This window comes from Phocoena sinus, chromosome 16, assembly GCF_008692025.1.
Source record: "Phocoena sinus isolate mPhoSin1 chromosome 16, mPhoSin1.pri, whole genome shotgun sequence".
NCBI lineage: Eukaryota > Metazoa > Chordata > Mammalia > Artiodactyla > Phocoenidae > Phocoena > Phocoena sinus.
The window spans coordinates 75,265,577-75,277,444 of NC_045778.1; the positions used below are offsets into that span (position 1 = coordinate 75,265,577).

An 11,868-nucleotide genomic window follows, 5' to 3' on the forward strand; every position below is an offset into this window, starting at 1 on the left:
TTAAAAAGAGGTCACACATAGTAACTCAGAAGAAGTTCTAGCGTTAGAAAATAATCATGACAATATATACAGAGTTTACCGTATTAATGTCAGAGCTCAGAACTGGGTTCTTTCTTTCAAGTAAAGTGCTGTATATAAATCATAAAATATATATGTCCCTTGACCTCAATTCTGAATCTGTCAGTCTTTTCCTTATAAGCTATTGTTTTGACCTCCCCATAAAACATGTTCACCATGACCCGACATTCTATATATGTGCATTCCATTCAGACACGACTCAGAATTTACCATGCTTTAGCTGGACAGGGGTTAGAGCAAAGAGTAGGCCACACCTTAGCTCCCTGACTCAGTACAGTCAAAAAGAAGTTGAAATTTTTAATATTCACATGAAATGGCAAAAGTCCAGAATGGGACGTAACTACTTATGGGATTCCAAAGTGGAATAAATGACAACAGCTCACACCCAACATCTTAAAACTCCATCATGGTACAAGTTTCCTAAAACCAAAATTACTGAAACTCTAAAGCATGCCTATTCTTCTTGATTTGCACTCTTCATGGACAACAGTGGTCTAGCCTGATAATTTAAAATATCCTTTTGCATGATTATATAAACAGTAAAAGCTTGACGTTACACAAACAGAGGCCAGTGAAAGCCTGCAACCACCATCTACCACTGATGTGGCTACCATTTTGGGTTTCCTGTCATGCCCAAAACCGGGGTAGTAAGGATCAGAGCACGGGGGAAAAACAACTTGGGAAAAGTGTGACCTTTGTTAATTTCAAAAGGAAACATCTCCAAGACATGGGGGCCCATCATAGTGAAAAGGCCAGCAGCTTGTTCAACCAGACTTCTTTACAGAACTCGGCCTCAGCTCCCTTCCCCACCTCCTCCCATTCCCTGATCCAGGAAAGCCAGAGCTGAACCTGGCTGGGTCACTCCAGGTCTATCTGGGTAAGCAGGAGGAAGTGGCCAGTTTGTGCAGACTCTCGGGCTGCCAGAAAGCCTTAAGGCTTCCCATGAAGATAAACACTGTCCGCAAAATGGAACACGAGTTGTGCATAGCTTTAAAAACTCAAGTTCAAGAGCCTCTAAGGAGTCAAAGCTGAATTCTTCGGGGTTTGTTCACCTTGGATATAATGATCAGAAACCCACCTCTTTGGCTTGAGGCCAAACGTTCAGCCCTTACATTAGGTTCACGATTCAGCCACATATGGCCTTCAGCACTGTCACCATCAGTTAAAAGAAATTACTGCTAAGATGGCAAGGCAGAGAGAAGGACGTGGGGTGAGGGTGTGGCATCAGGCATTGCAATGCCAGGGAAGCCGGAAAAGCAGAGCCACCTCTAAATCCCACTTGGATGCAGCAAAAGCATAAGAAGGATGCAGAACCTAAGGCTAAAGTCATCCCTCCAGGAAAACAAAATAATAATAAAGACCATGGGCCTTTTTGCACAGCCTCATAAAACCCACTGGATCAGAATCATCTGTGGGACAGCCTGAAAAACTTCCGAACAATCACTTCTGAATTGCCTACCAAGGCAAGCACCCTGCTAAGAGTCAAACCGACACAGCGGAAAGTAGCACACTAGCTGTATTTCCTACCGAGCCTAAGATGCCGGCACCCAAAAATCAATTTCCCACATTTTCCTTTAAAGACTAAAATTAGACAGCATTTTTAATGGAAACGTAAAATTAAGCCAGACTCTGATGAAAGAGGGGGGCAGCCTTTTAACAACTACCCTGGATAAGTAAATACCCAAACAAGAGACTACAAATGGGAGGGCTCCTGGACACATTTTATTGGGAATACAAACATTAAACAAAACTCTTCCTGTGTAAACACTACCCCAGTGATTTCATAACCATGTAATTATTCATTAAGTCTGATATTGGAAACATCTCATATTGGGTTGCTCTAGTTATTTGAATTCTCACCCTCAGCTGAGTGGGAAACACTTGAGAGCAACAAGTCTTCAGTTATGGCCTAGCAAGGACTAGTCACCTAGTAGGTACTCAGTGTTTTAACTGGTTAAAATAAAAAGGCAAAATACAAACACACAAACACACACACACACACACACACACACACACACACACACACACTTGGAATTTGGATGAGAGCGAGCCAGTATAGAAAGTATACAAATACCAATTCTCTGGGCTTGCCAAATTTTTGCTCTAGAAGTAATATTAAACACAGCTCTTTGTCTATGAATTGTGAAATACTTTATATACTAAAAAAGAATGTGTACTTCATTGTGTATTGAACTGCATAAGCCTACGTTTGGTTTAATTTACCAAGAATAAGTCCTTGTTCCTAAGCTATCACGTTACAGTCAACTCTTAAATATTAACACTCATACTGAGGAACAAAGATGCAGATAATAAAAAACAGAAGATTATTTTAAATCATTCATTCTTGGTATGCGGATATATTCTTTTTTTCTTTTCTTTTAACTTGCAATTAAATGCGTATGGCTGATATCATGGCATTTACAATACTTCTAACAAAGGACTTAAACCATACTGGAAAAATCTGAGGTAAGGAGGTCTCCGTGTGGACCCCATGCTCAATCTCTCTGCTACTGAACTTTGGACCAGCTCACATCAGTCAGGATCACCTTGCCCAAAAATTGATTACAAAAAAAAAAAAAAAAGGCATACTACTTTCTTCCCAGGTTGTTGCTTTTCAGAATGACACTTTGTGGAGGGTGGAAAAGTAATAAAGGGTTTTGGGTTGGAAAAGCCCTTTTATTTTAGCTCCTACTGGGCTGATGTAAACAAAGATGTGGTTAATGTCAACAATGACTTAATTAACCAGAGTAGGTGACAATGTCAGGAAGAACTTGAAAGTAAGAGTCGCCTCCACCCCAAGGTAATCAAGCTTGACTATACTTTAAATAATTACAATCTTAATCAACAGAACAGTACTTGGCATTGAGGACTGGCCCCTTTGAGTCAACTGAGTTTAAACCCTTCGCAGCTGGTCACCTACAAAAATGAATGACCAGTTGAAAATATTCATTTTTAGTCTGGAATACTAACAACTAAAATCTTTTAGAGATTGTTTTCTTCTTAAGTCAGTTGAGTAGACCCAAACCTACTGCTACCACTTCAGAATGTGTCCAGAGACAAATGATATATGACAGATGATGGGATATATGATATGATGGTACATGGCAGATGAGATGATGTGATACATGATATGATGGATGGGATAGGGTGATGATAGACGACATGATACTGTACAAAGCTGGGACAATTGGAAAAGGACCCTCTAGCATTAGGGCTCCTTCCTGGAACTTAGTTACCTCTTTCTCCACACAAATTTTCCTCTGGTCCAGCCCGATACACATTACCTAAACTGAGCTTCCCAATTAGCAAAACAAAAATAAGATAAGGCCCTGTGCACTAGAAGGTCATGGTTGAACTTATTTTAACCAAAGCTACAGTTAAACTCACCATGGAGGACAGACAGGGACTGATGGACACACATGGATGGGGGACACTCTGTCTGTCTCTCTCCAATTCGCTGGTACCACAGCCTAAACTGGAGCTGCCCCACTTAGTCTGCTTCCAGTTACTAAAAATCTGCTCTTCCTCATCTATAATTAGATTACCTTCCTAACAACCTCTGACACCAAAGCAAAACTCCGGCATTGGAAGAACTCATCTTAGGGCTCAAATCAGTTGAAAGGGGAAGTACAGACCCTACAGAAAGCAAACACAGCTGCCTGGAAACATGAAGGGCCTCCTCCATTAGAGAGCAACTTTCTACTCAACTGCCTCCAAAAGCCTAGATGTTTCCTGACACTGTGGCAACTGACCCAGCCAGCCCATGGGACCAGGAAGATGCACGTGCCCAGCTCACTGGGAACAATGATGACAACACATCCCAGGTGCCAGGCCCTGTGCTAACCGCACTTCACGTCCAGGCCCACCTAAATCTCCCAGCAAGCTTTTGAGGCAGGTCATCAGAAGGCTTCTGAGGATATAAATATTCATTTAGCACGAATGAAGAGACCCGGAAGACTGTCTTATCCAACCCTCAGACGACAGAAAGGGAAGGAAACTGAGGTCCAGGGGTTTGTGTGCTTTTCCAAAGTCACCTCTTTGCAGGGTTTTGCGGGGTCCACTAAATCTCTTTTTTTTTTTAACCTCTCACAACTCTGGACACAAACCTCATAGAAGCTATGAACCCCGAAATATGCACAGAAGGACACCTGCAAAATATGACCTACCATTTCAGGGGATTCAGGCACCTCCCCTCAACCCGCAAGCGCATCCAGAGATGCCACGTTGGGAAGACCTGCTTCCAACAATACTCACATTGTTGGATGCACATTTTTAACAAAGAACCACCGTGCGGACTCCATCCCTGTCCACTGCTTTTCCCCCTCTCTGCCTCACCTCTTTCTTCCAGTATGTGCACACATATTTTAAACTCTCTTCAATAATTAAATATGATAAAAAGAAGTCCTCCAGGACCACTTTACACTTTATGTTGAAATAAACTCCCAATAATGCTGCCCTGGAAGTCTAAATGAAAAATGACATTTTCCTCCTAACCTGGGCCATTCCTGGGAAATCCCAGCTCAAGCTGCCTCAGTGTGGGCTGAGCCACGCACTCGGGGGAAAACTGGCAATTAGAGAAACATCCATTTTAATTATTAGCAAAATTAAAGAAGTACAGGCGTGACTTTCAGAAACCAGGACCCTTTTCCCTCAAGTTAAACCCTTTAAAAATGCATCACCTGGGCTTCCCTGGTGGCGCAGTGGTTGAGAGTCCGTCCGCCTGCCGATGCAGGGGACGCGGGTTCGTGCCCCGGTCCGGGAAGATCCCACATGCCCGCGGAGCGGCTGGGCCCGTGAGCCATGGCCGCTGAGCCTGCGCGTCCGGAGCCTGTGCTCCGCAACGGGAGAGGCCACAGCAGTGAGAGGCCCGCGTAAAGCAAAAAAAAAAAAAAAAAAAAAAAAAATCACCACTGCACATTACAGCCATGCTTATGTCACAAGGAGGCAGTCACAGACACAAGCTCCTACCAGATTTCCTTCCCGGAGATCTGGAAACCTCGGCGATGTCACCGCACCTGTTCATTATAAAGCCTCCGTACCTCTGTGTAAGAAAAAGGGCACGAGCCTCATCTCACGACTGCTGGACTGCTTCCGGTAAGAAGTCCCTCCGTCTTAGAAAAAGATACGCCTTTATGCTTCCTGACTCAGGGTCTCAGCGGGAGCCCCCCTCGGATGGGGACACAGCCCTCCCTCCCGCATGGTCCTAGACGGGCTTGCGGTCCTCTTCTGTGCTGGGTGCCTTTCCAGAACAGCTGAGCTGACCCCAGCCCACTCAGGCCCCCGAGCTCAGCAGGCACCAGGTGGGCTCTCAGCAAACAGGTTCATTAAGTGGCGATGAGTGCTAGGATCTGCCGTTTTATTCTCAGATTACCACTTGAAAAATAGCTCAGCTACCGATATTCCCTACTGATGACAGATGTCAGTGCTGCACCGAGTCAAGGCTTGGCTACCGACGTCTCAGAAGGACCTGCGGAAGAGTTTCCAAATCTGCCCGGCGGGATAATTCAGCCCTGTTCGGTGCTCACAACTGGCCTCACGCCTTTCTGTACCTCCCAAAATGCATAATGTGTTGCCTTCATGCAATGTCCAAAGCTGAGACACCAACGCACACCCTGTTAGATCTGGAAGTTCTCAGAGATTCAGGAAAGGCCCAGGTACACTTCAAATTGACTTAAAATAGAATCTGCCGCTTTGTGACGTACTGCTTAAGTATTATGAATTACAATGGCTCAAAAGCATGTAATGTGTCAAGCATCTCTGTGCTGAACTTCAGAGGCTGCTGCTTCCCCTTAGACAATGAAAATAAAATGTCAGCATTTCAGATGTTGGCAATTTCCCTTAGTGACTCCTTTTGTCAGAAAGCAGCAATTCTTTACGCTGTGAGGAAAACTTTCTCCGGTAAGCGTGCTCCTGCAGAAAGCCCTAGATGGCCTTCAGCTACAAGCTCCCCCTCCACGGCTCTCCTGGGCACTGGATAAACTGCCCGCTGCCTCCCTCACCCAGGTCAGAGACACGCACATGCCAAAAAACCACCAAACGACACCGCGCTGCCTGCAGTGTCCCAGCTGGGAACCTGCTCTCGTAATCTCTGGCTTGCGGGGAGCAGACAGCCCACTCTCCCTTGCTCTTGGAAGACCCATTTACAACGCGAGGGGCACCTGATTCTCAAACAGGCCTCCACCTAAGTGCCACTTCCCCGGACAAATCCCAAAACAAACTCGGTACCCTGAAAGTGAAATTAAACAACTTACCTTCCGGCTCCACCGTGGTATCCTCAACTAAGTTGAAGGAGGGCCGGGCCAGGGACAAGGTTGCCATGGTGACCACAACCAGGCCGACGAAGCGCCCCCAGCTGACCATGGTTACGGTGCCAATCCCCCGTCCTCTTCCATATCTCCATGTGGACGTTAATCCCATCTGCACACTTCCTCTATGAGCATGGACTGCCTGCAGCAATGCCTTCAGCCGGCGGTGGGCTCGGGAACCGAGGTGCTGTGACAGCCTCTGCTGGCCCTGCAGCCACTTCTGCTGCTGCTGTAGCCTCTAGAGGAGAGAGTCGGCGAGTCAGTGAAATCTTCCCCAACTCCAAGTCATTTCAACCCAGTTCCTTTTCATTATCTGCAAATGCCTTCCATCCGCACGTGAGTCCCAGGGGTTTCCACCAGACCCGTCCACAAAAGGTGTTAGGCTGATCGTTCAGAAAGCCTACTTTTAAGAAACAGAGATAAAAAAAAGAGGAGCTACAGGACACAGATACGTGCGGCCACTTCAGTTAGGCAAAGTGTACTCTCTTCTCCTACCCACTGTCACCTCTACCGCCCTCAAGAAGCAGAAGCAACGTGACCTTAGTTTCAAGGGCAACTACAAAAGCAAGTTAATGATGCTCGGGCTGGCATACCCAGCCTCTCGTTAACTTCTCTCGGGCCAGCTGCACTTCAGAGGCATCTGCTTCTGGGGGCTGGAGCCCTCAGGGAGAAGGGAGACAAGCAAAGTAAAAAGAACCCCAGGAAGGTGACCGAAAATTCCCACCAGTTTACACTTGTCGAGATTCATTTTCAAATGCAGAAATGTATTTCAATCTTTTGCCAAGCAGCCACTTACAAAGAATGAACAGAACTGCAATACATTCAAAGCAGCTGATCCAAAAAGAGATTCGAAGGCTGAATCCCGTTCCACTATGACTAACGGCAACCCAGGCCTAGTGAATGTCTTCAGACAGAGTGGGTTAAGAAGTGGAGCAAATGCAAATTCTGATGAATATCACAGGCATTTATTAATGATGCTGCTTCTGATGATATGTAAATTATTATCAAGGTATGTGATTGGGCCAATAACTTTCAGTATGCTAACCTACTGGCTAAAATTTCAGAGCAGAAATTACAAGGGGGTGCCCAACCTGCTATTCTGTTCACTCATTTGATCCAAAGGCAAAGAAAATTTTCCACACTTAAGATATTCCAAATAACTTTAAATTTGTTCGGTATCAATTAGTAAGTATAGAACCGAAATGCACAAACTTTAGAGAATTTGATCGACACAGTCAGATTCTGTGAACTATATATGAATGAACCACATTTTATAGGATTGAGGGTAGGGGTGAGAACTTTCTAAACCCCACGCTCTCTGCATGACTTGATATTTCGAATTATGACTACGATTTCAATACTGCTGGAGCCTCCCCAAAGCTACAGCAGAAAAAACGTCTAGCTTTAACTAAGGATTAAAGTGGGTAAGGGAAAAGAGGATGCTGCCCCACTTGCAGAGGAGGAATAAAGAAAATCTCTGCTTCAAAGAAAGCACATGTGAAATGGTGTGATTCATAGCACAAGCAAGAAAAGCATGTGTGCCCACCCTGTTTTCAGTCTGCTTGAAGGATTTTTTGGCCAACTTTTCTTTCCTCTTCAAGTTAAGAGCCTCAAAAGATAATTCCATATCTATTTCTACATACACGTGGGAGGGAAACACACAAACATTCTCATTGACTTACTAAGCATTTCCAGAATGCATGGGAATTTTCTGCCTCACAGGAACAATCCTGAATCCTGGCAGGAGGGTGGGCCCCAGGCTGCTTCCCCAGCCGCCTCGCCCACCTGTCCCAGCCTAGAGGAGCTTCCTTTGCTCTAGGCAGGGAAAGGTGGACAGTAAGTGACCTCAGCTAAATCCCAAACCATTCATTCATCCCATCAGCTTGCACCAGAAACTGACTTTTAGCCATTTCCAGGTCCAGGCCCTGCGGCCACCCCCTTCCCAAATCTCTGGAAGGTGGAGGCCTAGGGCGGCAGGTCTGCACAACTCCTCACCGGAGTGGACAAAAGTATGGAGGGACCTCCTAGGCAGGATAATGAGGTCCCCAGGCTCGGTGTTGGGAACACAGGCCCAGCATGCCGCTGGCGGCCACAATCCCAGCTTCCTGCCTTCAATACCATAATCCCTCCTGGAGTCTGAGCCTCAGTGAAAGCCCCAGCGTGTTTATTTTTCCCCTTGAAAGGGAACTCTCTTCTCCGCCTGGGCGCGGGAGGAGGTGTCACCCTCCCAGTGATGGATGGCTCTTCATGGCCACCCGTCCCCCTGGTCCATTTTCACCTCTGCACAAGCCCGCCCCCAAAGACAGGCAAAGTGACAAGCGAGTGGGCTTGGCTGGGGAGTGGTCCCTATGCAGGTCGATGCTGGGCTCCTCGGTTTACCAGAACATTCCCAACCCCCCCACCACCACGCTCCAAGAAGACAGCCCATGCAGCGCCCGCCTTACCTGAGTTTCTACCCCTAAGAGGTTGTCTGCCTGCCTGCCCGCCCATGACGAGCACTTGGGTGTTTTGTTCCCAGTATATTTCACATCAGTCAAGAGAGCCAGGCAAGGTGCGGGGGTGCCCAGGTCCCCCAGGGGGCAGACCCACCTCCTGGCTCAGAGCCTCCCTAGCTCCCCTTCTCCCCACAGCTAACAGGGCAGGGGCTTCTCAAGGAGTCAAATGCGGTGGGTGTGGGGATTCCTCAACATACTGAAATCCTCAAAAAATGCAAAATACAGGCTGACCTGGGACCACCTTCTCTTCCCCGTTAACGCTGGCAAGCCAATGAGGACTTGCCGCCGCTCCGGGAGAACTGAACACCACCAACCCGGCTTCATTGTAGCACTTCTTTCATTTGTTTGCTTGGAATATCTGATTTTCTCCCCCTTCTCTGGGCGCTAAAGAGCTCAGAGAAATCTGCATTTTAATTGACATTCCACGGGGAGAGAGAGAGAGAGAGAGACAGAGAGAGACAGAGAGAGACAGAGAGAGACAGAGAGAGACAGAGAGAGGGAGAGAGAGAGGCTCCCGATTTCTTTTCTATTCAAACTAAACAGTCTTTTCAGATGAAAATGAGTCGAGGCCAGTGGAAGATTTACAGGGATTTGGGACCAAGGGGACAATGGGGTTTTAAATGTTGATGGCGTTTCACACCAAACACATAATGGGTGAAAGCAGGTTTGCCTTTAAGGGTAGGTTTTATTGAATTGGGCGAGAGGAAGGAAGGTCGCGAGAAGAGTCTGCAAGGGAGCGGACGGCGAGGGGAGCGGCGGAGACTCATCGCCCCCGGGCCAGACCGCTGCGCCTGGCCCTCCGGCCGCGAGGGTCGGAGCCAGCTCCTGGCCCGGCCCCCAGCTGATTCCCCGGCGCGGTCCGGCAGCCTAAAGAATGAGCGCGCAAGTTAGAACTCGCCTGCGCTTTCGACATCTCCGAGCTGCTGCCGGCGGAGCAGGCAGCGAACTAGAAAAAGTCGGTCCAGTTCGCCCCCTAGCCCCAGGCGCGCCGGGCTCCCTCCAGCGCCGACGGCGGCTGCCGGCCAGGGACGCCCGGCACTGCAATCGGGGAACCGGAGCAGCCCCCTCCCCAAATGTGCCACCCCCGAGCATCTCCTACCCTACAGAGGTGTCGCCGGCCCCACCCCAGCGGCTCCCTCCCGGGGAAGGGCACCCCCGTCGGGGCCTGGATGGGACGGGACGGGTGCTCCCCGGGCCCCGTAACGAGGCACCCCGAAGATGCCCCTCCGAGCTCCGGACCTGCGCGGCTGTGCCACCATCGAGGCAGCCCCGCCGCTCGCCCGCCAGCTCTGGGGTCGGAGGATCTCGCCGGCCGGAGTTTGACAGGGGGGCGGGTGTGAGCGCCAGAGGCAGATGTCAGCATCTGGATGGGGGTGGTTGAGGCAGAACTTCCCTAACGCCAGCCGTCAGCATGCACCCAGCTCCCCCATCACCTATGCAGCCAAAGAGGAAGAACAGGGAGCAGCCTCCACAGTGCCAGCCCTCCGCTCGCGGGACCGTGCACCCGGCGTCCCGGGCTTTCACGGCGCCCACTCTCCCGTGGGCCCACTCTCCAGTCCCGCGAGGCTCCCCGAGGGGCCCACCACGGAGGTTACCTTGAATGGCAACGATCCCCGGCGACCGGCTCTGTCCCCGCGCCCGGCGTGGGTCGGGACGGAGCAAACGACGAGCTCCCCCCAAAAAGTGGTCCTTGGGCCCTCGCCGGCGCCAAGGCTCCGAGGCTTCACGCGCACCCCAGGTTGCGGAGGCGCGCGGGCATGACGCCCGCAGGCTGCGCTTGGATTTGGGGAGCGAGAGGAAGAAAGGACTCAGGCTTGGCGTTTCCTCCAGCAAACTTTGCTCGCAACTAGCGAACGCTCGGAGCGCGCAGGAAAGCCGCGGCCTCGGGGCGCCCGGGGCTCGCGGCCGGGCCCAGCCAGCATGGAAAGGAGTCGCCGCGCGGGGCCAGCTACGCCGCGCGCAGACGCCGCGGCGCCCGAGCTTTGTGGCGGCCGCGCTCGCTCGCTCGCCCGCCCGCCCGCTCCGCACCCGCCGCCCGCCCGCTCAGCTCTCCGCGGCGCTCTCCACTGCCGCCGCCGCCGCCCGCGCCGCCGCCGCCGCCGCCGCCGCCGCCCCCTCCCGGCGGGTCACGCCCCCGCTGAAACCCGAGCCGTTTCCTGGACGGCGGCGCCCGCTCTGCCAATCAGCGCCGCGCGCCCCGACCGCCCCTGCTCCGCGCGGCTCCCGACGCCTGCGTGCGGCCCCAAGACCCCGGCCGGGAAGGCGAGGGGCCCGGCCAGCACCGGGACGGAGAGAGGCATCAGCATCCTCGGTGAATCAGGCCGGGTCCCGCGCCCCCGCCCCCGCCCCCTTTCTTCGGGAGTTGGCCTGACCGACGGTTTGCCGGGCGGTTGCGTTACGTTGTCTTATTTTAAGTCAAAACAAATGACAGAATGCCTGCTCTACCCCCGAAAGAGACTTTAAAATGCGTCTGCGTGGTATTGGGGGGAGAAATGTAATGCAACTGAAACTTTGAGAGGAGAGGAAGCAACTTGGGAATGGTTGCTGGACGCTACACTGCTCTGTCCTTCAAAACGAGAGCAATGGGAAAAGAAACGAATATTTATGGAGGCCCTGCTATGGGTGGGACACACGGAATAGAGTCTTCTTTTTAATTGACACAGCCACCCTGCAGAGTAATAGTCCCAGTTCCTGGTAAGGAAACTGAGGATGAGAGAGGTTATTTGTCCAAGGTTAAACAACTGGTTACTGGCAGCAGCTGAGCCTGGCTCTGAATCTGGATCTCTTAGAAAAAGTTCAAAACTGGAGGGAAAAAAGTGTTGTTTGGTAATATATATTTGGATCAATAAATTCGGAAGATTCTAAAGACTCAACTCCGCTGTAAATAGCTGTACGACCTTGAGCAAATCAATTCCTCTCTCTGAATCTTAAGATTCTTCAACCAAATGCCAAGCTGTAACTGGTTAAAGTGCGTATTTTCCATTTACCTT

General features: G+C 50.1%; 1 protein-coding gene across 19 annotated transcripts in view; it reads right to left on the reverse strand.

Moving 5' to 3' along the window:
- FGFR2 (fibroblast growth factor receptor 2) overlaps positions 1-10,677 on the reverse strand; it is a 103,777-nt gene extending 93,100 nt beyond the window's left edge. For 13 of the 19 annotated variants that reach the window (XM_032608371.1, XM_032608370.1, XM_032608368.1 and 10 more), the window contains exons 1-2: positions 10,474-10,577; positions 6,330-6,621 (exon numbers count right to left, since the gene is read on the reverse strand). In XM_032608371.1, the coding sequence (XP_032464262.1) occupies positions 6,330-6,495 (166 nt within the window). In that variant the 5' untranslated portion in view covers positions 6,496-6,621; positions 10,474-10,577. Of the gene's footprint in view, positions 1-6,329; positions 6,622-10,473 lie in introns of all 19 variants that reach the window. The other 6 variants (XM_032608376.1, XM_032608375.1, XM_032608374.1 and 3 more) reach the window with 1 other exon arrangement.
- Between the last annotated feature and the right edge of the window lie 1,191 nt (positions 10,678-11,868).